Below are 24,828 nucleotides of genomic sequence, written 5' to 3' on the forward strand. Positions count from 1 at the left end.
AACCTGTTATGTTTATTTAATGTTTATTACTATTATTTCATGTTTATTACCCACCCATGGTCAATATTTGCTGTTTCATGTCCTATTTTATACCCTATTTGTGGATAGTGCCAGTTCCAAACGTTTGTTAAAATCAAGGGCGAAATTGTCAATCACACATTGGGGGGGACAGCTGTGTACTTGGTACCTCTAGGGGGGTCCGGGGGCATGCTCCCCCGTAAGAAAATTTTGTACATTTTAAAGGTAAATTCATTAATCTGGTGCACTTTGAGTCACCCGAATCCACTGTTAAAAATAAATAATCCACCCGCAAACCGCCCGAACCTATGATATTCTCTGATTTAGATATCTGCATCTGATCATCACATTACAATTATTCAAATTCTTAGTGTTAAGCATGATAATATGGTAACATATCACACTGACAGGCTGATTTAAAATGAACATTTATTTAAAATAAAAGTTCTTCTTTTGGCAAAATTATATTTCCTTAATAGCCTAAACAGAGGCTTTACTCCCTTCAAACTTAAAATTGTCAATTTTTCAATACATCACTGTTTGAAAACACTCAGAATAGTTTTTTGTACCTTTATAAAGGGCATTTTCCCCCCTAATTTTATTAACTGTATGCTCCATCTTTCATTTCAAATTCTTAAATTTGATAAATATATCCAATTAAAATAATAAGACACTAGGCTGTTACCAATCAAATTAAATAATTTACATTGAAAAATTATAACTGTATTAAATTAGATTATTTTAAATATTTTTATAACCGCAACAGAACCATCACGGTGGGGAAAGTGTATCTGACCATGTGACTGTCTGTCCGAGTTTTGTCGAGAGCCGGAGGCGGCACGAAATTTGACGGAGGCAGCCGCCTTATAATTCTTTATGCAGGAAAAATTCTGGCAATACCCATAAATGGAAACATAAATTTACAACTGTACTTCGGTTTCTCTGCGAGGACACCGCCGTCACCTGCCATATGAGATTTCACCATGTGAGACGACACCGCCGTCACCTGCTCTGTCAGATTTCGCGCTCCTAACTCTTCTTCTGTTTGGTTTTTCCTAACTCACTGACGGTGCACGAGCTACTAAAGGTATAGGGAAAACATGACATGGATTTCAGGAGAAATAGGTTTTGTTATTGTCAGTCGAATGGATTTGGGAAATGGACCGGCCGGGATTTTATATTTTCGGAGCTGGAAAGAAAGACATATTTGCAATCACATCGATATTGCCCGCATAATCATACAGTATGATCAAATATTGGGGGGGACAAATTGTCCTTCATTGAATATTGGGGGGGACGTGTCCCCCTGTCCCCCCATAGAATTACGCCTATGGTTAAAATGCTATTTAGTCTTCGATTCTGGTTGTTCCTTTATAATAAATAGCCTTAAGTTTTATTTTATTAATAAGTTTTATGAAGCATTTTTCTGTGGCGTGTAAAACTCGCCCAATATCCCCAGATAAAGCCCGCCTTCAATGACCGGGGATTTTCTGTCAATCATCCTCAGCCTCGCATCTGATAGGCTGAGTGTGACAAATGGTGGCGCGTTAAATTCTTATTCTAAAATGCTGATTGGTGCGAAGAACCCAACATGCCCCGCCCCAAGCGGATTGTTTGGAATGGTCAGATGGATGGACCCGATGGAGACACAGGATGGCAACCCGAACCGCTGAAACCCTGGACATGTGAGCGAATATAATTTTCCTCAAAATTCACTTTTGGTAAGCATTAAACATTTACTTATCTTCGCTAATGTACTTATTTTGTCACATTGCACTTCTTATCTTTACTGTTTATCGAGCTTTATCGTAATAGTGGAACATGAGGTTTGGGATTCTTTAGTGTTGAGTTTATTTTCATTCTTCTTTATTTATTTGTAACTAATAGTGGGAATATGTTCTATAATTGTTGTTTTTTTTAATTTGGTGTTTATTCTACTGCATTAATAATAATAATGATAATAGCGTTGTTGTTGTTGTTGTTATAATAACAATAACAAGCGTTGCGTGCCGTATACTAGAATATGTCTTCCTAGGAAAAATAAATAAAAAAGTTTACATATTTTCAACTTAATCACTGTAAAGACTGAAAGTACTCTTAGTCAACTGTTATCAAAGAATATAATACATAACAGAAATTCGCAACTTTCAAGTGTTTAGTTATGAACAAAACCGGAAACCTAATTAATTTAACCCGAAAGTGTTAAAAAATTATTATAATAATAGCTTTTGATGCTTTTTGAGATAAACCCAGGCGTTATGCACGGGTTTGCTGAAATCTGACAGAGCAACTGCTCGTGACATTCACAAGCCTTCATCATGTGTGACGTGATCCGTACTGAAATATTAATGTAGTCTTACGCGCAGAGATGCGCTTTACTTCAGCTATGAATAGCTAATGCACTGCCGTCCTGTCGTTTAGGGAGTGGATTCGTGTCTCCCTCATAGTTCGGACAGGATGTGGCCTCCTGTGGTCTCGGGATGGGTCTGATGGACTTCAAAGCCTGTCAGCAGCACTAATGGGGCTGTAAACAGATGTGATGCACACTGTTCATTTTCTATCCGTGCTTGTTGTTCCAGCATCCCAAAGTGTACATTATTTGAAAGAAGGTATCTTGGATTTTGTCTTGTCTGAAGTGCTCTATATGTGTGTGGTTTTGGAGCAGGCACAGACTAATGGAAATTGAAGGCCTCTGAAAGGAGAGAGAGAGAGAGAGAGGCAGGAGTGCTTCTTTTATTTGAAGAAGACCGAGAGGGTGGGCTGGCGGGGGTAACGGGGTTGGGGGAGGGAACGGAACATGCATGGGAGAGCTCCTCTGTTGCCGTGTGAACGGAGGGCTATTGTCCCGGGAACCTTTCAGAGTGGCTTCCCTGAGGTCCCCTGCCACTCTCCCTCCCCCATCATCTCTCTCTCTCTCTCTCTCTCTCTCCCTTTTACTTTTTCACTCATTTACTCTTTGCCCGTCCCTTCTTTCTGGATCCGTTCTTCCCAACTGAAACAGTTTCCTGTGTAACTATCTCACAAACTGCTTTTCATGCCACTCAGACACACATTCTGGTCTCTTTGTCTCCTGTGTCTCTGGCCCCCCTCCCAGCGCAGTCTTAATTCAATGCACTATGTAATTAGTGTGGGTTGTGTCCATATTGCCATGTGCTGCAGAATTACAATGCCTTAGAGAGATAGTGCGCTTACTTAATGAACATATTACAACACATATGCAACAACAGCAGTGTCTGAGTGCATGTGTGAGGCGTGATAGCATATTTGCAGTGAAGTTCGCGTCTCTTTAGGTCAAAGCGTGGGGCTGTTTGTTTATTTTTCACTTTTAAAGGGAAAGTGAACAGGTTTGGAAGGCGATGTGTAAGAACAATGTGTGTGGCCACTTGTACACAGTTACTATGGTAAATGGTAACAAACTACATTTTATGAATGTAATACACAGTCATTCATTGTTCAGGTTCAGTTTCTGAGTGTGTTATTTGCACATAAAATAATACTCTATAGCCTAAGATTTAAATTCACGTCATTCACAACATTGCAATTAACATTTATTAAATGTTTTGCCTAATTACATTTTTTTAGCTGCCTTCTCCGTTTTAACATACAAATCCATTTTATGGAATTTGACCATATACTGTATAATAATTCTGTCATACTCAGTGTTGAGTTTACGTTAAATGTTTTGGATAGTTTGTTAACGCTTTTAGCTGCCTTTCAGCTGCATTTAACACATTTTACCATATATAAATCCAAGTAGGTTTGCTGGTTTTACCGTAAATCAATTTGAAGGAATTCTGTCATTCGCAATGTTGTATTTACATTTAATAAATGTTTTGGCAGCTTAAAAATGTGTTTATGAGTTTATCTGCCTTTCAGCTGCATTTAATACAAATACACTCTATATTTATGACAGAATTCTGCAAAATGTACATATATTTATATACAGGATGGGTCTCATGGACATCATATATACCATCAGTATATATATATACATATACATTTTGTAGAATTCTGTCATTCATAATGTTGCATGTATATTTATTGAATGTTTTGGCAAATTTAATAATACTTTTAGCTCCCTTTCAGCTTCATTTAATATATTTCACGAAATATGAATCTATTTTATAGAATTCACTGATTTTTGTAGGAAAATATGTGGAAGAAAAGGCGAAAAAAGTCAGTGGATTCCATCTGGGCCTGGTTTCAGGGAGTAGTCACAAGTTGTATTCATAGTTGTGTTTATTTTGTTCAAGCGGGATACGGGAGGAAGTTAGCGGTTACATAGCAGTTATTTATTTAAGTGTCGTGATTGTGTGTGAGTGAAACTTTCTTCACACCCCAACTGCATCATTGTTCTAACTGTTTGGGACGACAGGAAGTCAGAGATGTGACACAGAGAGAAACAGGAAATGGAGAGCTGGGTGTGGAGCTGGAAAACAGGAAGCAAGGAAGCAAGCAGATAAGATGACCTCTGAGATGCTGTCCCTCCATCCCTTTTGTTCTTGTCCCTAATCTTTGACTTTCAACCCCCCCTTAGCCAATCACACAGCAGATGGCCTCGCAGATGGCCAATCAATGTGGGGGTTATTCTTCCAGAGATGGGAGCATTCTGTCATGGCGTTCAGTTGAACCCGATGAAATGGCTTAGTTAGGCTACTTATGTGAGCGAGGAGAAACTTTGCACGTGAAAATGCAAAAAAAAAAATACAGACACATAAAATAGTAAACTGTCTTAAAACGTTGTATATCTTTAGTGTTGTGCATTAAAAATATTAAATCATATAAGTTTTCTGTTTTGCATGCCAAGCAATATTTTGCATCAGTCATACCATAGTATATAGACTGTACATTAATAACTAGATAAAATATAATATTTACATTACTTTGCTAAAACTTCATATTCAGTAAGTCAAACAATATATTTGTATTATGGTTCTGTTTTTGCAATAAAAACAAAAAATATTATTTTTATGATGTAAAGATGTCAAGTGCAGAGACAATATGGGAAAAAATACCAAATAATAAGAATAAATAATTAATAATAAATACATTAGGGAAGAAATTAAACTCTAACTATACATATTATATTATATATTTATGTTTTTTTTTTAAATAAGTCTTTAATGCTCACCAAGGCTGCATTTATTTGATCAAGAATACAGTAAAAACAGTATTGTTAAAAATAAAAAATAAAAATTCTTTCTTCAAAAGAACAGCATTTATTTTAAACAAATCTTTTGTAACATTATAAATGTCTTTACTGTCACTTTTGATCAATTTAATGTGTCCTTGCTGAAAAAATGTATAATTCCTTTTAAAACAAATAATATCAAAATAATGTTTTTAATACAGATTGTGTAAAATGTAAAGGTGTTAATGTGTTTCCTGATTTTCACACATCAACACACAAACCACCAGGTTAGAATCCTTGAAGACGAATGATTAGAAGTGAGAATGTCATTGTTTCCTTGGGAAACAAATGATCAGTTTGCATCTCTTGTCCTTTAATCTACCGCTGGGCCGCTCGGATGATGAACAGGATTACTTTGACTGTAGGCCTATCTTCTTTTCTTAATGCTTTGTAATCCTGCCGTACTAGGCCGTTTGTGGAGGGAGTTATAGTCTGTGTTTCTGTTTGTGCTGGGATGGATTGTCAGGAGTGTGATTTCAGAGTCGGAGGTCAGTGTAGGTTTTGACTAGTGTAAGAGGGTTAACCAAAATCTGAGTAACTCGGTTCCCTTTTCTTGATCTCCAACTGTCCCAGTTTCATTTGAACATTCAGTCTCTCCCAATGTGTGGGTGTCTGTTATATAATTTGAGCTTCATCCAAATACATTTGAAAACTGAGTAAACATGATAGATGGACCTTGCCTTCACGCTTCAGCTGTAGTTTGTGCACATGTGTGTGATTTTAAATACAGTGTTTGTGTTTTGTCTGGGCAGGTAGAGCGCGCTGCGGCTGTATAAGGTTCAGTCATGCCGCTGGTGAAGAGAAACATAGAGCCCAGGCACCTGTGCCGAGGGGTGTTACCGGAGGGCATCGGCAGCGAGCTGGAGTGTGTGATGAACAACACGCTCTCTGCCATCATACGTCAACTCAGCAGTCTCAGTAAGTTACCTTGTTCCTTTCTTTCTTTAACACACGTTTAACTGGCTAATTAGGGATTTAGGTTTAGCTTCTATTGTTGTTGAATTAAGCTAATTAGAATTAAGGACCAGGGGCGTTGCCATCATTTCAGAAGTGAGGGGGACAGAAATGTAAAATGTGTTATACCAAATGTTTTCTGACCTTTGACAGGTTTTATTTTTTCTTATCTCTTGCTTTTAATTAGCTAAGAAATCAAATACACACTGTAAAAAAAAGTTGCTGCCTTAAATTTGTAAGTACAATCAACTTTGATGTTTAAGTCATTTCAACTTAAATTACATTAAAATGATTGTGTTGAGTTGAATCTTGTATAACTTATAAAACATTTTGAAAATTGCTTAACTTATTTTGATGAGTTAAAGCAATGTAAAAACCTATGTTGTCATAACTTATTGATCATATAATTTTTTACAGTGTTGTTGAATAATTATATAATAATAAGAGACAAATAATTTGTATTCTATAACTATATTTTTTCCTATATTTTCCTAATGACAATTTTATGATTGGTATATGTACTATAAACACTTGTGCATTAAGTCATCATGGATTTTATACAATGTAAAAAAAAGAATTTTTTATTACAGAATAAGGCAGAAAAAATATTTTATAGTTTGATAAATTTAGTGTGTCCTTGCTAAATAAAATTATTAATTAAAAAAATCTCACTGACCCCCTTTTTGAACTGTTATATATTTAAGAAGAGCAAAAATATGCCATTTTTATTAAACATTTTATGAACCTCCCCCCCCCCCAGATTTAGCAACATTTGGGGACAATTCTCAGTTATTTTGTCTCAAACGTTGTGCTAGGTGGTATCTGGGCCCCCTGGACCATTTCTGGGTCACTGTCGCGATGGCATTATGGGGGGTGTTCCCTATCTTTTCAGGGCCCCTGGGATCGTCCTAAGTAACTGTCCCAAACCCCAGTTATGTTTTGAGTTGGGCCAGTATATAACTAACAAGAAAGACCCTAGCCTCAAAACCACATGACAACGCCCTGGTAACCACCCACTAAAACATCTACGAGTTTCGCACTCACATTTTTTACTTGCTTTTACTATACATGCCATTACATTACTTTAAAAGTTCAATTTCTTATTCATTTTAGACATTTGGTTTGTATTTCCATTCTGTGTGGTCTATAATTTAGTGGTCCAGTAGTATCTTCAGCCCACGATGCCAGAGAGAAGCTTCTTAATAATAATTCCTCTTGACTCACGGGACTCTCAGACTGTATTACGTAAGACTATTATCTTGAAAACATGTCCTCTGAATCGTCAAGTCTCTCTCTGCATATCCAGCTACTGATTTGCCCATCCATCCATCCTATGTTCTTTTTTTCTGTCCACCTGTTCCATAACTCCCCCAGCTGACCCCTGAAATCCCCTCAAGTGTCTTTACTGTGCCTCTGCTAGTGTTGTTCAGTGGATGCCTGTAGAAGGAGACGGCCTTTCAGTAGCAGCTGTGTGGATTAAATATAAATGACAGCCCACTGGACTTGAAGGGAAAAGCTTTAGACGATGTGTGCGTGGGACAAAAATAGTATGTGCATGTCTGGAAACATGCTTTTCATGTGTTGATGGGTGTAGTACTGTAGTAGGGAGTGTAAGTGTACACGTGATCTGTGGTATATATATATATATATATATATATATATGTGTGTGCACTGGGTCATAGGCCAGGAATTTGTAAGGAACAGACACTCTTCCTTCCTGTAAATATTTTCCTGTGTGCTTTTGTTTAACATGGCAGTTATTAATAGCCTTAGTTGATGTGTTAAAAGTTAAGTGTATTCTTTGTTTTTCTTTTGAAACATTTCTCCACTTTGTTTTCTCGAACAGCCGCAGAATGTAATTTGTATTTTTTATCCTTAATGTTCTGTATTCGCTGTATGTTATGCATGTGAAAATTCATATTTTAAATACAGAAAAAAACTAGATTGTAATTCATAATTTAGTAATTATATATAATATATATATATATATATATATATAAATAAATAATACAAATAATGGATGTGTGTGTATACTGATATAACTATGAATCATTTATGTAATTTAATCAACTATGGACATTTTTATATAACTTTATTTTCTATATTAAATAAATGTAACATTTATTATTAGTTTAAATGTTAAATTATTATTATTATTATTAGTTAATTGTTTTAATATTAATTATTATTTTATTTATTTTAATTTGTCAATGTCAGTATCATAATAATATATATTGTTATATATTTAATATATTATAATATTATTATGATTAGTTATAAAAATTATGAGCATATTAAATGTTTTTTTTAAATGCCTTTAACTTATTACCATGATTCATTTTTGCTTTAATGTATAGATTATTTTGTCTCGAACCTAGACTAAAATATGATAAAACATTATAAATATATGAATTTTTTTTCTTTTAAACTGATCATTTAAAAATATAATGTGTGGAAATTATTTATATAAATTTTTTCACAAATTACAACTTGTGATGTCATCAAACTATTTTGCCCTTAATAAAGTTTAGTTGAAAGATAGTGTACTTGTTTACCAAGGAGACAAAATTGTCAGTGAAGAGTTTGAGATATGAAATATATATGAAATATATTCATATTATATAATATATATTCCCTTTTTATCTTTATTTGTTTCCTCACAAATGAAACTTCTCCTTATTCTCCTCTTATCTCAAAGGTAAACATGCTGAAGACATATTCGGAGAGCTCTTCAACGAGGCAAACCTGTTCTATTTGCGTGCGAACTCTCTGCAGGATCGGATTGACCGTCTTGCCGTCAAGGTCACCCAGCTGGACTCCACAGTCGAGGAAGGTGAGTCTGCTTCTGGGAAACAAGGGCTCGGGGTCATCCCTCAATACACGGCGGCCATTGGCATCTCAATTTGTCCTAAAACAAATCTCTGAGGTTACATGGCTCCAGTGTAAGATCAATACCACTGTATTCCTCCAAACCGAAAATCAACAAAATAAATAATGCAAAAAAATGTGCACACCCCACATCTCTTTTACCCAGACCAAAGCCTGTCCTCACATCTCTTTTTTCAATTAAAAGATCAATACTGGAGTTTACTTTACACACTCTGGAGCGCAGGTGTAATCAATCTCTCTCTCTCTTTCTCTCCTTCACCCTGTGCAGTCTCTCTTCAGGACATAAACATGAGGAAGGCTTTTAAAAGCTCTACCGTACAGGACCAGAAGGTGGTGTCAAAGAGCAGCGTACCGATCCCGGTGACAGAGATGTACAATCTGAGTGATAAACCACCTCCTCTTAATATTCTCTCACCCTACAGGTATGTGTCTATGAAATTAAATTAAATATACTTTATTGTCCCCAGTAGGGAAATTTGGAACCTCAATTTATGTAAAATACAGTCTCTCACAGACCCAATTAATACACGCGTATCAGAGATCTATCTATATACACTCCAAGGAACTTATAAGACTGCACTTGTGTAATTTCCTTGTGTACAATTTCTGGTCTGTTATTTACTGTAACACTCTGTGTTAAAAGTACAACGTATAATTGCAGGATTCACACCTAACTGCTTTAATTTTTTAATTAAAATATGCAAACTGAAATGATCTATGCATGTTTGGGTCAGAGTTTGAGGACCAAATGTCCCCACAAGGACACATCACAGTCCCAATGAGGAAAACTTAATAAACATATACTAAATACTAAAAAATACTATTTGTAAATAAAGTCTGTCTTTGATGTTCAGTCTTTTTTTTAATGTATAAACAATTTTATTACAATTTTAATGTTTTATTTTATAACAATTTTAGTATAATAATCTTTATTTATTTATATTTATTAATTTAATTAAAGCTTCATCTTATAAATCTATTAATGCATTGATATAATTTTGTATAATTTTTTATTGACATTGAATGTTAACAATTTTAACAATTTTTATTTCATTAATTTATTTTTGAATTATTTTTAATAGTAATATTAATAGAAATATTACTAAAAATATTACACGTATAATACATTTTATCATTCATTTATCTTCATTAATTATAATTAAAGCTTATACTTATAATTAAATCTCCAGTTGACATACTAAATCATATATAGCCAGTTGTGTTTAATCCCATGCATAGCCTTCAGAAAACAAGACACTTTCTGAGTGTTATGCAAATAGGAAATCAGCATTTCATTTACTGTGCATATAATCCCTAAAACCTGTTCTTGCCTAAAACGTATACATTATTATTTTACTGCCTCGACAGATTAGACTGGTCAGAAAATACCATTGAATATACCAGAAATAAATAATGTATTAATTCTTTCCCAAAAAATTCATATGTATTAGAAGTGGTGACTATAAAACAATGTGACCAAAGTTAAAAGAAGACGATGAATGTATCTTTTAATCTGTCTTCTGAAGTCTGTCAGTCAGAAGTCTGATTAAGGAATATAGAGCAGTCATGAATACTTAAAGCTGGCAGATGTAGTTCATGTGAATGCTAGCTCTCAAGGTAGAGAATATGGGCCACTCATGAATACTTAAACAGATCTAATGCAGAATGTTTCAAGGGACAGTGGCTGCGCTCTTTTTCTGTCTGTTCGGCTGAATACGGTTAACAAAGTTTTCGGCATTTTTACATAAATGATTAATGGACAATTAATAGCACTTTTGGAAAAGCAGCCAGTCAGAAAAGATGCATCAAGATGCTTTTAAAAATCCTTTTCCCTTCTGAAGAGGTCCATAAAAGCAATCTAGCAACTGGTGGGAATGGTTACATAAATGTATTCAGAGCCAAATTTACCACACTCATTGTTTTATCGAGAGATTAATAGAGAGAAAACCAAAATCAATCATGAAAATGAAATGTTTTTCATTTATGTTGCCATAGAGATGATGATAAAGAAGGACTGAAGTTCTACACTGACCCCTCCTACTTCTTTGACCTGTGGAAGGAGAAGATGCTACAGGACACAGAAGACAAGAGGAAAGAGAAGAGACGACAGAAGGTTGAACGCCCTTTTCTTCCTCTCTCTTGAGTTTTTGTCCCACCTTAAATTAAATGGTAGTGTACAGTGAAATATAATTAGTCAAACTTCCCACTCCACATAATTCCCATATCCGTCAAATATGTTCTGACTTGCTGTGTGAGTATCCCAAAATGCTGGAAACCTAGTGTTTGTTTATGAGGTGATATGTGATAATTAAACATCTCTTTGTCCTTTAATACTGTGCGACAGGAGCAGAGACGGTGTGTGGACGGCACGCTGCAGAGGGAGGTGAAAAAGGTGCGAAAAGCTCGAAACCGCAGGCAGGAATGGAACATGATGGCATTCGATAAGGAACTGAGACCTGACCATCGACATTCCCACACTGTGCACAGAGGAGGCTCCTCGGAGGGCACCATGTCCCCAGAGCACAGGTAACGTGGGGTACATGCACCTAAGTGCACATATATAAACTCAGTTTGATCTAATCTAATTCATAATTCATGCAGGTCTCATGGAGATCATGCAGATCACGGTTATCTCTCCATGGCCAACCACGCTGGCCATGCCCACACTTACTCTGGGCCTCCGCCCAGCATGGCGGCCCTGTCAGCTCATACCCAAATGACCATGGACCAGGATTACCGGGGTGGGTCTATGGCATACCGCTCTGGCACACTGGGTCGTCCGCACCAGGCTCCGCCCCCTCCACCAGCATCAAACACTATTAATGGCTCTATGAACCTCCCACCTGTCGACTACAGGTTTGTCATTTTTATTTAGATTAATCAATTAGTTATAAACAAACTTTAAAAAAATATTCTAAAAGGAAGTTCTGTAATATTGATACGAATTTTATTGGATCATATGTGAACTTAAAGGGATAGTTCAACAAAAAATGAAAATTCTATCACCCTCACTGAATTACTCACCCTCATGTCGTTCCATCCAAACACTTAAGACTTCATCTTCAGAACACAAATGAACATCAGGGGGTTTCTGTCCCTCCAGAGACAGCTGCGCAACTACCACTTTGACGATTCCGAAAGTTCATAAAGTGAGACTAGATCGCTTTATATGATGAACAGGTTGCATGTAGGCTTTTATATGAACTTTTTGAAGCGTCAAAGTGGTAGAAGCGTCACAGCGACAAAGTGGTAGTTGAGTAGCTGTCAATGGAGGGACAGAAATGTCTGAGATTTAATCAAAAATATCTTTATAGGTGTTCCGAAGATGAACGAAAATCTTACGGGTTTGGAACGTACATTTCACATATTTGATAATATTACTTAATATATTTGAGAATGTTACTTAATATAGTTAATATATTACTTAATATTATTACATACTAGTATTACTTTCTAAAGACTGTTCAGAAATTATGAGATTTGAAATCTATCCAGTTATAAAAATTAAAAAAACTTATTTGTGAAATAAAAAAATTGTTAAATATATCTATATATACAATATAATTTATATATATATATATATATATATATATACACACACACACATATATAAAATCTAAAAAATATAAATGTTGTTAACAAATATTTTATTACTTTAATAGTTTTCTTTAAAATCTAATAATATTAAAAACAATAGAAAAATTATAGAAAATAATTCTATAGAATTTTCTGGTTTTTTTCCCACTTCATTTTATGAAGGGGAATATATATATTCCTATATATATATATAGCTGTCTGTAAGGCTGCATCCGAAATCGCATACTTCCCTTCTATATAGCAGGCGAAAAACAGAAGTATGTCTGAATTGATAGTACTCATAAAAGAGTAGGCAAAAAGTATTCTAAAGTGCGCACACAATGGACACTTCACTATCCCATGAGGCCACGGGAGAGGATTTATGAATAGCAGTAAAGCAACACAACTGATGCTGGTAGGCCACATGATAATGACAACATGGCGAATGTAGTACGTCCAGATTACATTCACACTACACACATTCATACTGAATAGAAAGTACTTTTTTAGCAGTCGTGAAGTAATTACTTTTTCAAAATAAGTACCAACTCAAGAGAGTATGCGATTTCGGACACAGCCTATATGTGAGGAAAGGGGTCTTTCTGCAAGGGGACCGGTAGATTTGGTCGTCATTGGCGTCAGAAAGTTTGAAAACTCTAAATGTAACTCTTGTAAATGCCACAGTGGGTATTTAAAAATACTGCCACCTAATGATCAACAAATTTGTGACATTTTTACTTTTGAATTTATATAGCATCAATTTATGTTGAATGAGGTGAAAAAGCATGATTTAGTTTTCTTTCCCTCTTCCTCTGTCTTGACAGTGTGGATTACATGCATTCTGGGCCGCCGCCTCCACCACCTGCTGTTATCCCATCAGCACAAACTGCTTTTGCTATGCAACCCATGGGACCGGTCCCGCCTCCAGGACATCTAGGACCAATGGGAGCAGTCGCTGGTTATGGCCCACCCATTCCACCTACCTCTGTACCAATGGCTGCCCCTCCTCCACCTTTAGCCCCACCCCCTCCAGCCCAATCCATCACTCCCAAACGGCCCTCTGTGCCTAATGAGGCCCAACCCACCAACGATGCTCGCAGCGACCTGCTCGCAGCTATAAGAATGGGTATGAAGTGTTTTTAGGTTATGAATATAAGCATTTTACACTTGTTATACATAAACATCTTGTTCTTAGATTTCATAAGCTTTACCATTATAAAACTCACCAAGGCTGCATTTATTTAATAAAAAATACAGTAATATTGTGAAATATTATTAGAATTTAAAATAACAGTTTTCTATTTTAATGTTTTAAAATATAATTTATTCCTTGATAATTTTCAGCATCATTACTCCAGTCTTCAGTGTCACATGATCCTTCAGAAATCATTCTAATATGCTGATTTGCTGCTCAAGAAACATTTTTGCTGCTTAATATTTTTGTTGTAATGGTGCTAATTTTTTCAGGATTATTTGATTAACAGAGTTAGAAAGAACAGAATTTATTTTAAAAGGAATATTTTGTAATATTATAAATGTCTTTACTGTAACTTTTGATCCTTTTATTGCGTCCTCCTTACTGAGTGAAAGTATTCATTTCTTCCCCAACTGACTGAACTGTAAATAGTTTTTTATATAAATTGCAGCAGTTCATAATACATCATATCATGAACAAGTTGAACAGTCAAAGCATGAATCAAACACCCGGCAATTTCTGTTTTCCACGCATCCTTTTCTTATTTTATCCCTGCGTGTGGGCAGAAACAAACCATATTGAATAGTGAAATTGCTCCCTGTAACATTAACTTCTCTGTCTCGCCTACACTGGACTACAGTATCTCACAGGAGATGGATCATGTGAGCTCCACTGATTTCACCTTAAAGTTAAACTTCTGTAAAGTTGCCGGACACGCCCACATCGCATCACAAACTCTTGTTTATCTCTCATTGAAAATGAATGAGTTGAGTTGCTGATGTTTGTGTGTGTTTGTTTGTACTGCAGGTATCCAGCTGAAAAAAGTTCAAGAGCAGCAGGAACAGCAGGCAAAACGAGAACCGGTGGGCAATGATGTCGCCACGATCTTGTCTCGCCGTATCGCTGTGGAATACAGTGACTCTGAGGACGAATCTGAGCTGGAGGACAATGATTGGTCTGACTAAAACAACACTAATGCACAAAATTCACAGACACTTACTCTGTAATTTACCTGCGAATAATAACATTGCATTTCCCATACACAAAATGATCTTGTACTGTATGCATTTTAATAAAGGCGTGATAGGCCGTCTATTATGGAATTATAAGATAGTCAGTATTTTCCCTGAACTACCACGTATGATGTTTTTTTCCATTTTTTTCTAATGCTTTTTAATGCAACACTTGTTAATACATGATATGGATATACTGTATGTAGTGAATAGTAACTGGAACTAAAGATAAAAAAAAAGCATGTTGAGGTCATCAAAAACAGACTTTTCTGCATGAAAGTTTCTATGTATGTTGAGAAACATTGAGGTCAGTAATTATATTTGTGTGAACTGGCCTGAGGTGTTCGATTAAACTACCTGAAATGTGTTTTCTTGGTAATGTCTGGTGTCTTCGTGCATGTGTGCGGCGGTCGTCAGTTTCGCGACAATAAAAATCTGACGAATCACGTTAAATCGCTCTCCGTTCCTGCACCTCAGTGCCTTTGTCATGGAAACAGGACAGTTTTGATTCGAGCCTCATGTCTCTATGGAAACAGTACAGCTGAGACTGGGATCGCCATGGCAACAGTGGATTTGAGGCACCCGGCCAATTGATGCGCGAGTGTGAATAAACCCAGGCGAAGATATTTTTAATGCACAGCACATTCTTTTAATACAAAATTAACAAGATCTCTCAGTTCATTAAACTAACCAAAGCAATAAAAGTATACAACCAACACCTTGGAAAAATATACAACACATTAACACAATGTTTTACAATGTTAATTAGTGCATGTTGATTATAATTCTTATAATATTGTTTTGCAGATACGTAATTTGTTGTGCCTTTTCTCATCAAAAAAATAAAGTGCATTTCACAGTTAAAACTACGCATACGTGTACACAAGATGCTGAAACCGATGCACCCGACTGTTTCTCGGATTGTTCCAAGATTTCGATTCTAGTATCTAAATAAAGTACAGAACGAGTCTGAATCCTACTGTAAATGTAGAAAGTTTCCTCACAAGACACCAAACCAGAGGTGATTTCCTCTTCTATGCTCTTCAAATAAACCAGAACAGGAGACAGACTCCCATCTGAGCCCTTTTTAACCCTTCGCTTTGACATTTTCAAGCTTTTACATTGGATTACAAAGCACAATCATCTACAGTTGGATACAAGACTATTTAAATCATGGATTCAATAGGCAAACGTCCATCTGCATGTGGAAAATCCATCAGAGACCAGGCACAAAGCATGATAACATCATTTTACAAAGCTCTTCAAAAACAGACGGAGATATGATGTTTTAGTCGAAGAACTAACCCTCAAAAGCCACCGCGATAATCTCCCGGTCATGTGCATCGGGCTTTAACCCTTTCAATCTGCTGTAGACGAGCATGCCCAGGCAACAGGAGACACTGGAATGTGGCCCAAGGTTAACCTTTGCACAATAGAGTGATGTATGTATTTTGGTGGGCCCGGAAACAAGTTAGCACCTCCGCTTACATCATCCTGAAATCAATGGGTTTTTGGTTAAATACCTGAAATGAGGTCTGCGATTAACAACAAGCTCTAGATATTTTCACGTCAGTAATACCCCCTTGTGATTTTTAAGCTTTTACTTGTTTTGAAAAAGGCTAACAAGTGGCTAAATGGGACTACAGAGTTTTTCGAGGGCCTTAAACGTCATCATGCCGAACAGGGAATCTCATCTACTCATTAGTCGCTTCCACAGCCTCACTGTTTTTATAATCGTGCTCTTGCAAACTATTCCAACTCAAACGGAAATAAAGACTGAATGAGTTCACGCCATGCCATAATTACCGTAATTACGAGATTCCAACTTGTATGCTGGGAATTTTCTAAGAGCCCCTATTGTACCACGAGACTGCTGTGCTATCTGACTGCTGCAGATTCATTTATGTGTTGATAGTCTTACCATATGTAACGGAGGCCAGCTAGTAAGAGCTAAAACCTCACTCCCTTGATCTCAAGAGGCACACTAGAGACTGCGATCTTTCACTTCATTGTTAACGTGCCCGCCTCCTATGGCAGAGAGGCCAGTTCGAATCCCGCTCGTAGCGGGTCGAGTAGGAGCGGTTATGTTGGTGTCGTGGTCCAGATGGGAATGAGATTTGGGGGGGGGGAGTGTAACAGAGGTCAGTTAGTAAGGCCCTGTCCTAAATGGCACCCTAAACACTCGCGACCTTCCTACTAGTCCACACTTTCAAGACGTAACACCACTTTGACTGTTGGGAAGACAAATGGGACACCCTACGGTCTCATGGACTTAGCGGACGCGCACATGGCAGCCATTGTGCATATGAAGTGGGCCATTTGGGATAAGGCCTAAGAGCTGTGCGGGTAAACATCACTCCCATGGTCTCAAGAGGCACACTAGAGATTGCTGTCTTTAGCGTCCTAGAACAGAACATCACGTGTTGTCATCTCGAAATTATTGTATATGACATGGCGTGAACGCAGTATTAGCGAGGGTGGCGCTGATGTTTGTTTACACGTCTAACAAAATGTGTAAGAACCATAAACTTTTGTTGGTCACAGAGCTCATTTTCTGCAATAATCCAAAAGCCAATGTAAAAATCCTATTGGGTTATTGGGGGGTAGAGTCTTCCGATGAATTTAGCAAATTAAATTATTCCTCAAAGGTCAGATGTGACCTGCAACAGACCGGTCATCATCTCCATGCTAAGCCTTATTAAAACAAGCATACCTGCTTGCTACCGCTCATGTGCTGTTTCACTGGAATCGTATAGAGGTCACTCAGGCAAAAAAGGTCACGAGGGTGTGTCCGACCCGCAGGCACGATGTAAAGATGGCGCGATGGGAAGACTGGTAGCCACTCTAGCCCATGCAGGTCTATGGGGAATATACATTATTACCCCCAACTACATCATTGTCCCTGGAGAGACAAACATATATGCATGCGTTCACACGTACGTACACACACACACACGCGCGGCCATGCACCGACAGTCACGCATTACACTTCACGTTCCTCATACGTATAAACATCTTTAAGTTTCGCAAAAGCAAATGCATACTGCAGAGTAGGTCACGTTGAGTGTACAGAGAGATTTCATTCATAGTTAGATATCGTAAATGACCAGAGGCAGACCACAGTCACTTTCTGGATGAGAGAACACGAGGCAGTGAGATTATGGACATGTTTGCAGGGATTGAGACATCTGTCCAGCTCATGTTTTTTTTTAAATCCCAAATTTACTAATATAATTCAGGTCATGTTGAAATAAGTACAGTTGTCAGTTGTTCTTAGAATCCACTTGTATTTTCGTGGTGAGTTATTCATGGATGTTTTTTTTTTTCGGCTAGCTGAGGTGTTGGTTTTGCTTGGGCATGGCTGTTATTGCTGCCAGAATATTGCTATAATTTGATGAAACACTCAGTCCGTAGTTATTGCTCGCTGATGGATTCTGCCACTGCACTGAAATGGATAGTGGCTGGTTGGCATTTGGAGGGCATAAGGTAAAAACAAGGGTGAACTTCAGCTCATAATAGCATGACTCCAGCCTCAGTTGTAATGAAAGTACGATAGATTTTATAATATTCTCCCTCATCTGACATTTGCCGGCTCTGAGAGGCCAGCTGTTCTCTTCATCATAATCTTGTCATATGGACTGTTTGAGTAGATTCACCAGTTTACTAAAAATCATATTGACTGTAAATCTGCTGATGGCTCATTTTAAAGTGGAAGTGTATGAAGGCTGGTATATCATTTAACAGAATATGATTTATCATGGATGAATCTCATGAAAACTTCTCAATGTCATGTTTCACCCAAAAGAATGATTTCAATAATGAATGAAATAATAATAAATTGGAAAAAAAACTATATATATACTGTATATATAGGCCTATGTGTGTGTCGTTTTTTTCCCCAATTTATTATTATTTTATTCATTATATATATATATATACATTTTTGATGAAAGATGATCCAGATAAGTATTCTGAGATTCACTTGTGTTGTTTCAACAACACATCCCTCTAATTAATTTATCTCAATGTTGTGGCCAAATCATCCTTTTTTTAACAAATGCAATACATGTAAATTTTAAGCAAAATGCTATGAGCTACCATTGTGTGATAGCTATCCCGTATCCACTGGTAATTACCAGTTGAACGTATTAAAAGGAGCTGTGCTCTATTAAAATGAAAAGCAAATCAATAGAAAACACATTCGGTTCAATCCTCCATGTCGCCGCATAGGCTATAAACAAACCTCTTATTCTCACAGACACTTAATGCACGTTTTGTAATCAACAGTTCTTTGAAGTGAGCCTCTATTCACAGGGGGCTGTTTAAATGAATAAACATCATACACTTTCTCCCAGGTCCCGCTTGCTTTCATCCTGCATTTATGGAAGAGGATGCGGAGATGGTTCGACTTCCTATCAAAACTAACATAAAGGCATCGACGGGTACGTTTATTTATAGAGTGGTTCTCATTCTGAGATTGTAGTTAGCTCTTCATGGTTTTCTGCTTTGGAGGACATTTTACATTCGGCTCTCTCTCTCTCTCTCTCTCTCTCTCTCGTTCTCCAGGTTGGTTTCTTTGGAGGACGCAAGGCGCGGATCACCGAGCGCCTCGTCTATTTTTAGCAAACCGCGGTTACTTAACGTTCAGCGCACGTTCTTGAATGCAGCAACAGCAGGACGAGATGAATGAGCTTTGGGATCCAGTCTAGAGGACCGCCTTGTGCTGCCCCTCATCCTCCTCCTCCTCCTCCTCCCTCAAAGCCCGTGCAACAGGGGGCTGCCACTGTGGCCAAGCCAAAACAAGCACAAAAAATGCAAAGGCATATATGTACAAGATATTTACATCTGCCAGCCACACAGCATCCGTTTCCGCCCCTTTTTTTCCTGGACAGGGTGTGGCTGCTGGTCGGATCAGGATCAGGCAAAGATCGTGTGGCAGTGGTTGTCACATAACAATAGGGGAAGACATAAACGGGTGACGAGCACACGTCCCTTCTTGTACTAGGGGAACCTCTGGCCTGTGCAGTTCCCTAGGCACGTCAGACGTCGCTGGGGGTCCGTGCCCGCTGTGCCACGCTGGCAGGGATACATCCACAGCACACCAGCCACAGTGCTTTCTGGATCTCTTGATTTCGGAAGGCGTAAATTACGGGGTTGATGACCGAGTTGTAGGTGGCGGGCACCAGGGTGGCGTATGTGTAGAGTGGCGGGTACGTGTAATCGGCTATGAGCGAGTAGACAGTAAAGGGCATCCAGCAAGCGGCGAATGTGCCCAGAATGATCGCCAAGGTGGATACGCCTTTCCGCGTCGTGACATAGTGAGGGCTCGCGGCTAAAAAGTGGTGCTGGAGGGAGATCTGGTGCGCATGTCGCATGACAATTTTACAGATCTGCATGTAAAGCTGTAGCATGAGGCCGAACAGCAGAAGGAAGGACACGGATAGAACGGCTACGTTGTTTTTTGTAAGGGGCCACACCACGCTGCAGCTCGCCTCCTGGCCCAGGCAGTTCACACCAATAACAGGCAGCAAACCTAGACACAACGACACTCCCCATAGAAGCACAAGCATGGTGTATGTGAAGGCAGCCGTTCGCTCAGAGTTATAGGTGAGGGCGTAGTACAGCGACAGGTAGCGGTCAATAGTGATAGCCAGCAGGCTGAACACAGATGCGGAGAAGGATGCCACCACCAAACCCACAGTCAGAAGCTGTGCCGAGTCAGAGCGAAGCAGGTAAGCGAAGGTAAAGTGCAGGACTAACCCCAAACCGGCCAATAGGTCAGCAAGAGCTAGGCTGCCGATCAGCAAAAACATGGGGGCGCGTAGAGCCGGGTTCTGCCAGATGACCAAAACCACCAAGGCGTTCTCGCAGGCTATGAGAGTGCCGGATGAACAGAGCACGATGTCCCACGGGTTTACCAACAGCTCGGCGGGCGGCCTCGCCGGCAGGACGACCGCGGGCGGGTACGTTCCGACGGTGATGTTCTCTAAGCTCCCCGCGCCGCTGCTGCCCCACGTGGGTTCTTGAGCCAGCCAGCTGGGAGAAACTGACAACTCTTCACTCATTCTGCCTCCCGTCTAAAATGACACACAGAAAAAACATAATGAGGAGTATAGCTAGTCTAAAGAAAAGAAAACACAAAACAACAAGTATAATCCTCTATATCTGATCACAAGTAATATGACCACTGTACACTATTAGAAATAAAGGTTCTTTGTTGGCATTCTTTCCACGGCACAAAAGATTCATATAGTGGAAAAGGGTTCCTCAGATTATTCAAATGTTCTTCACACTAAGAAAAAATTGTTCTTTTAAGAACTGAAAGGTTCTTTGTGGAACTCAAAATGGTTCTTCTATGGCATTGCTGTGAAAACCAGATTTTAAAGGCTTTATTTTTAAGAGTGCACAGCATCTGCCAGCATTTATTTACCATCATGTTGTTCCAAGCCTGTATTATAATATTTTGAAGAATGCTGGTAACAAAACAGTTTGGTTCCCATTGACTTCCATTGCATCTTTTTTTTTTTTTTTTTATATATATAATGGAGGTCAATGGGAACCGAAACTGCATGGTTACCAACATTCTTTAAAAAAAAAAAATTTTCACAGAAGAAAGTAATACATGTTTGGAATGACATGAGGGTAAGTAAATGCTGACAGAATTTTCATTATCCTTTCAAATATTAAATAATATTTACAAAAGAACTACCAGCTGTGGTTGCCAGTACTTCACTGTAAAACAAAAACAACAACAACAAAATACAGTGACAATATTACAAGCATTATGGAATGGCATTTTGGTAAATATATTTTGCATTTTTCTCACGACATGTTATTAAATGTTTAATATATTTTATACGATGTTTATTTTAAAACATCAACATAACTGAGCTATTTCAATATTTATATTATTATAAATGTAATATTTTATGAATAAATGCAACATAAAACACTCTGAAAACAAAATAAAACTCATTTTTAAATCAAATATAAACAGGTCTGGTTTGTGAATTCTGGGAATGCCTCTTTTCCTGTGAATTAAAAATATAGAAAAAAATATTTTACCATAAAATTATACATATTGCCTTAAGTGGGCTATAATACAGATTTTATCAGTAAATTATAAAGTGATTCATACTTTTTACATTTACTTTTTCAGTATTTTACAGCAAAATGACGTATATATATATATATATATATATATATATATATATATGTATTTTTTTATTATTTATTTTTTTACTTTGTGTGCTATATTAATGATGGGTGTTTACCGCATTTGTACATTATATTCTCATTAAAATTAAATTTTTACAGTGTATAGGCATTCAAGAAAACATCAGAGATTATAACCATCCATTATAACAGAGACATTAGCCAATAATAATTATGACAAAAGCCATTGTTCACTTTAATTATGCATTACTTCTCTTTTAGTGATAGTGTCTTTGTTCTTTTGTTCAGAACAAAGAATCAAATTAAGATAAATGAGAGATTTTGCCTTAGTGGTTAAGTGGCTATAGGAACCGGCTATTATTGAGATACTTTTGAATCATACCCAAGTACAATGGTGGAAACTCAAAAATGAAGGGAGGGCCCTGTTGAGTGCTGATATTAAATAAAGGCGGGTTCCAATTTTTATAAAAGCGCCCCTGCATCAGCATCATTTTATCTAACACATTCACATGGACTCTCAAAGACCATAAACTCCAGCAGCTGGATGCAACCATTGCTTCCCCTGAGTCCTTTTAGCTTTATAATAACGCTTCAGCTCTTGCTCAGTGAAAAATAATTTAGGCTATGTGCTGTAAAATGCAAATGAATAGCCTACAAGCAGAATGATTTCAAATACACCAGGTCTCCATTCACTCCCCATCTGGAGGCTTCCCTACCTTGTCTTTTAGAGGAGAGGGCGCCTGTTTAGATGTTTTTGCGTCCTTCTTGTCTTTCCATTGTATTAAATGGCAGCGCTGATTGCAGGTGCAGCGCCGCGCGGACGGATGGAGGGATGGAGGGATCGGGATGCTGTGATCAGATGCCGGACCGGAGAATCTTCACTGCCAGCAGGAATAGCGGCTCTTCGGCGTGTGCACGAGCATCACCACCGACTGCGGCTGTGCGAGGCGCTGGGACTGGGAGGGGTGAGCTTTCCTTCTCAGACCAGAAGGTCCCGTCACCTGTGTAATCTGCTGCTCGGAAACTAAAGGATGCCACTGTGTGTTGTAAAAGGCATTTTCGTGAACATAAACGTCTTTTTTTATTATATTTTTTTAAATAAAATACGATATAATATTTTTCTTTTTCTAAATTCGCTACTAGAACGCCTTTTTGACCAGTACTCGGCACTTAGTTTGCTAAAACACTAATATATATATATATATATATATATATATATATATATATATATATATATATATATATATATATATATATATATATATATATATATATATATTCATGATTTGTAATCACAACATTTTTTTCTTTGGTCAAATCAACTTAGATAATTTATGTGGTTCAGATAACACAATATTTTGAGTTTCTGTTGATTAAACCAATCTCCATTGTATTAACTCAAATTTAACTTAACAAAAATTAACGTAGGCTACTTTTTTTTAAGTTAAACCAACAATATTTTTTTACAGCGAGTATTTTGCCTTTATTCTCCTTCTTATATAGAGGTGGACATAATATTTTATTTAAAAATACTTTATTTGTACTAAATATAATTTATATTATATTAAAAAAGTGTCCCATGTTATACAGCAACCTTATCATCATAACATCGTCCAAATAAAGTATTCCATTATAATAATAAAAAACCCTCAAAAAGAAAACAAGATATGAACTCTTAAAGGTGTTCTTAAACTCTTCTCTTTTTAACTACTCTGGTTTCACAGACAGGGTTTAGATTAAGCCAGGATTAGACCGTATAGTTCAATTAGGACATTTAAGTATAGCTTTAATAAATGTGCCTCAGAAAAAACATTACTGTTGTGCATCTTGAGACAAAACAATGGCACTGTCATATTTTAAGATATGCCAGTGCAAGTTGCTTTCAATTAAAACTTCTCAAACATGCATTTTAGACTGGGACTAGGATTAAGCCTTGTGTCAAACAGGGAGTTTATCTTATATTTTGTTAGGTTTTTCAGTATAAGGAATGCACATGTTAATTATTGAAAACTATATATTTGTAGAAATATTAGCGTTACATTTTCTTTCTTTAAAACACATAATGTCATGATTTTGAGCAAAAGACTACTGGCTAAATAAAATGTAAAACTCAACCCTGTTACTTTTTTGAAAAGCCGACACATGCAAACACGTGTTACAATGTTTGAATTTAGCTTACCATGGCAAAATGCAATATATTGGCATTGTTTGTCTGATAGAATGTTTCCAACCTTAATTTGCTAAAAAAAAAATAAAAAAAAATAAAAATGGTAAAGGCACCTATTTCGAACGACTCAGAAGGTATTATAACGTGTCTCTGTAGGATGAGACCCATTTATCTAGCATCTGACATTCAGTCTGCATCTTTCTGGAAAGATGCACATTGTGTTGCTCCCCTGTGAGAGCTATTCTCGGCGCGTGCTATTAACAGCATGCTCATCTGTGTCACCCACTTCCCCCACTATCTTCCCTCTCTCCTCCATTCTCTAACCCCGTGCAGCCTTCGTCCCCATGCCTCTTTTCAGTCTGTGCTATTTCAGAGAGGCTCACACCTCCTCATAGACTAAGCTGCACAGTCAGTGACAATGCCTGATAAAATCCTTCAGACTGAAATGGGCTTCAAAAGAATTGCTGTAAAGCGCTAATAAATCTATGTAATGCTTTATACAAATTTGAAAGAATCAAGCATCAGCCTCATTTTAACCATAGCAAATGGACCGAATAATTGCAAAACAACACAACCTTTCGAGCTAGAATGAGCAGAAGAGCGGTCGGTTAAAAGGAATGATGCTGTGCAGATCTCCATCTTGCAGTAA

The 24,828-nt window shown here is 37.4% G+C and overlaps 2 protein-coding genes across 4 annotated transcripts; one reads left to right on the top strand and one right to left on the bottom strand.

Annotated features, from left to right (window-relative positions):
* Positions 1-1,595: 1,595 nt before the first annotated feature.
* wasf3b (WASP family member 3b) lies at positions 1,596-15,203 on the top strand. 3 transcript variants are annotated; one of them, XM_082184917.1, is made up of 10 exons: positions 1,646-1,739; positions 2,440-2,627; positions 5,962-6,127; positions 8,862-8,996; positions 9,321-9,474; positions 11,048-11,165; positions 11,397-11,578; positions 11,654-11,908; positions 13,453-13,754; positions 14,631-15,203. In XM_082184917.1, the coding sequence occupies exons 3-10, from the start codon at positions 5,995-5,997 to the stop codon at positions 14,786-14,788; spliced, it is 1,437 nt and encodes a 478-aa protein (XP_082041043.1). In that variant the 5' UTR covers positions 1,646-1,739; positions 2,440-2,627; positions 5,962-5,994; the 3' UTR covers positions 14,789-15,203. The 3 variants fall into 3 exon arrangements, with proteins under 3 accessions (XP_082041042.1, XP_082041044.1, XP_082041043.1); XM_082184916.1 differs by lacking the exon at positions 2,440-2,627 and having other exon boundaries at positions 1,596-1,739; XM_082184918.1 differs by lacking the exon at positions 2,440-2,627 and having other exon boundaries at positions 1,639-1,703.
* Positions 14,970-23,168, bottom strand: gpr12 (G protein-coupled receptor 12). The gene is made up of 2 exons (XM_082184939.1): positions 22,729-23,168; positions 14,970-20,913 (listed from the first exon to the last, which is right to left on the bottom strand). The coding sequence occupies exon 2, from the start codon at positions 20,899-20,901 to the stop codon at positions 19,876-19,878; it is 1,026 nt and encodes a 341-aa protein (XP_082041065.1). The 5' UTR covers positions 20,902-20,913; positions 22,729-23,168; the 3' UTR covers positions 14,970-19,875.
* Between the last annotated feature and the right edge of the window lie 1,660 nt (positions 23,169-24,828).

The sequence above is a fragment of the Leuciscus leuciscus genome, assembly GCF_965113295.1.
Source record: "Leuciscus leuciscus genome assembly, chromosome: 11".
Classification (NCBI taxonomy): Eukaryota; Metazoa; Chordata; class Actinopteri; order Cypriniformes; family Leuciscidae; genus Leuciscus; species Leuciscus leuciscus.

What these genes read in the sequence shown, in the direction of transcription:
- wasf3b (XM_082184916.1), top strand. Translation starts at nt 5,995, where the DNA reads ATGCCGCTGGTGAAGAGAAACATAGAGCCCAGGCACCTGTGCCGAGGG. An exon ending in GGACTCCACAGTCGAGGAAG is followed by an intron (nt 8,997 to 9,320) that starts GTGAGTCTGCTT and finishes CACCCTGTGCAG; the next exon opens with TCTCTCTTCAGGACATAAAC. An exon ending in CTCCCACCTGTCGACTACAG is followed by an intron (nt 11,909 to 13,452) that starts GTTTGTCATTTT and finishes CTGTCTTGACAG; the next exon opens with TGTGGATTACATGCATTCTG.
- gpr12 (XM_082184939.1), bottom strand. Translation starts at nt 20,901, where the DNA reads ATGAGTGAAGAGTTGTCAGTTTCTCCCAGCTGGCTGGCTCAAGAACCC.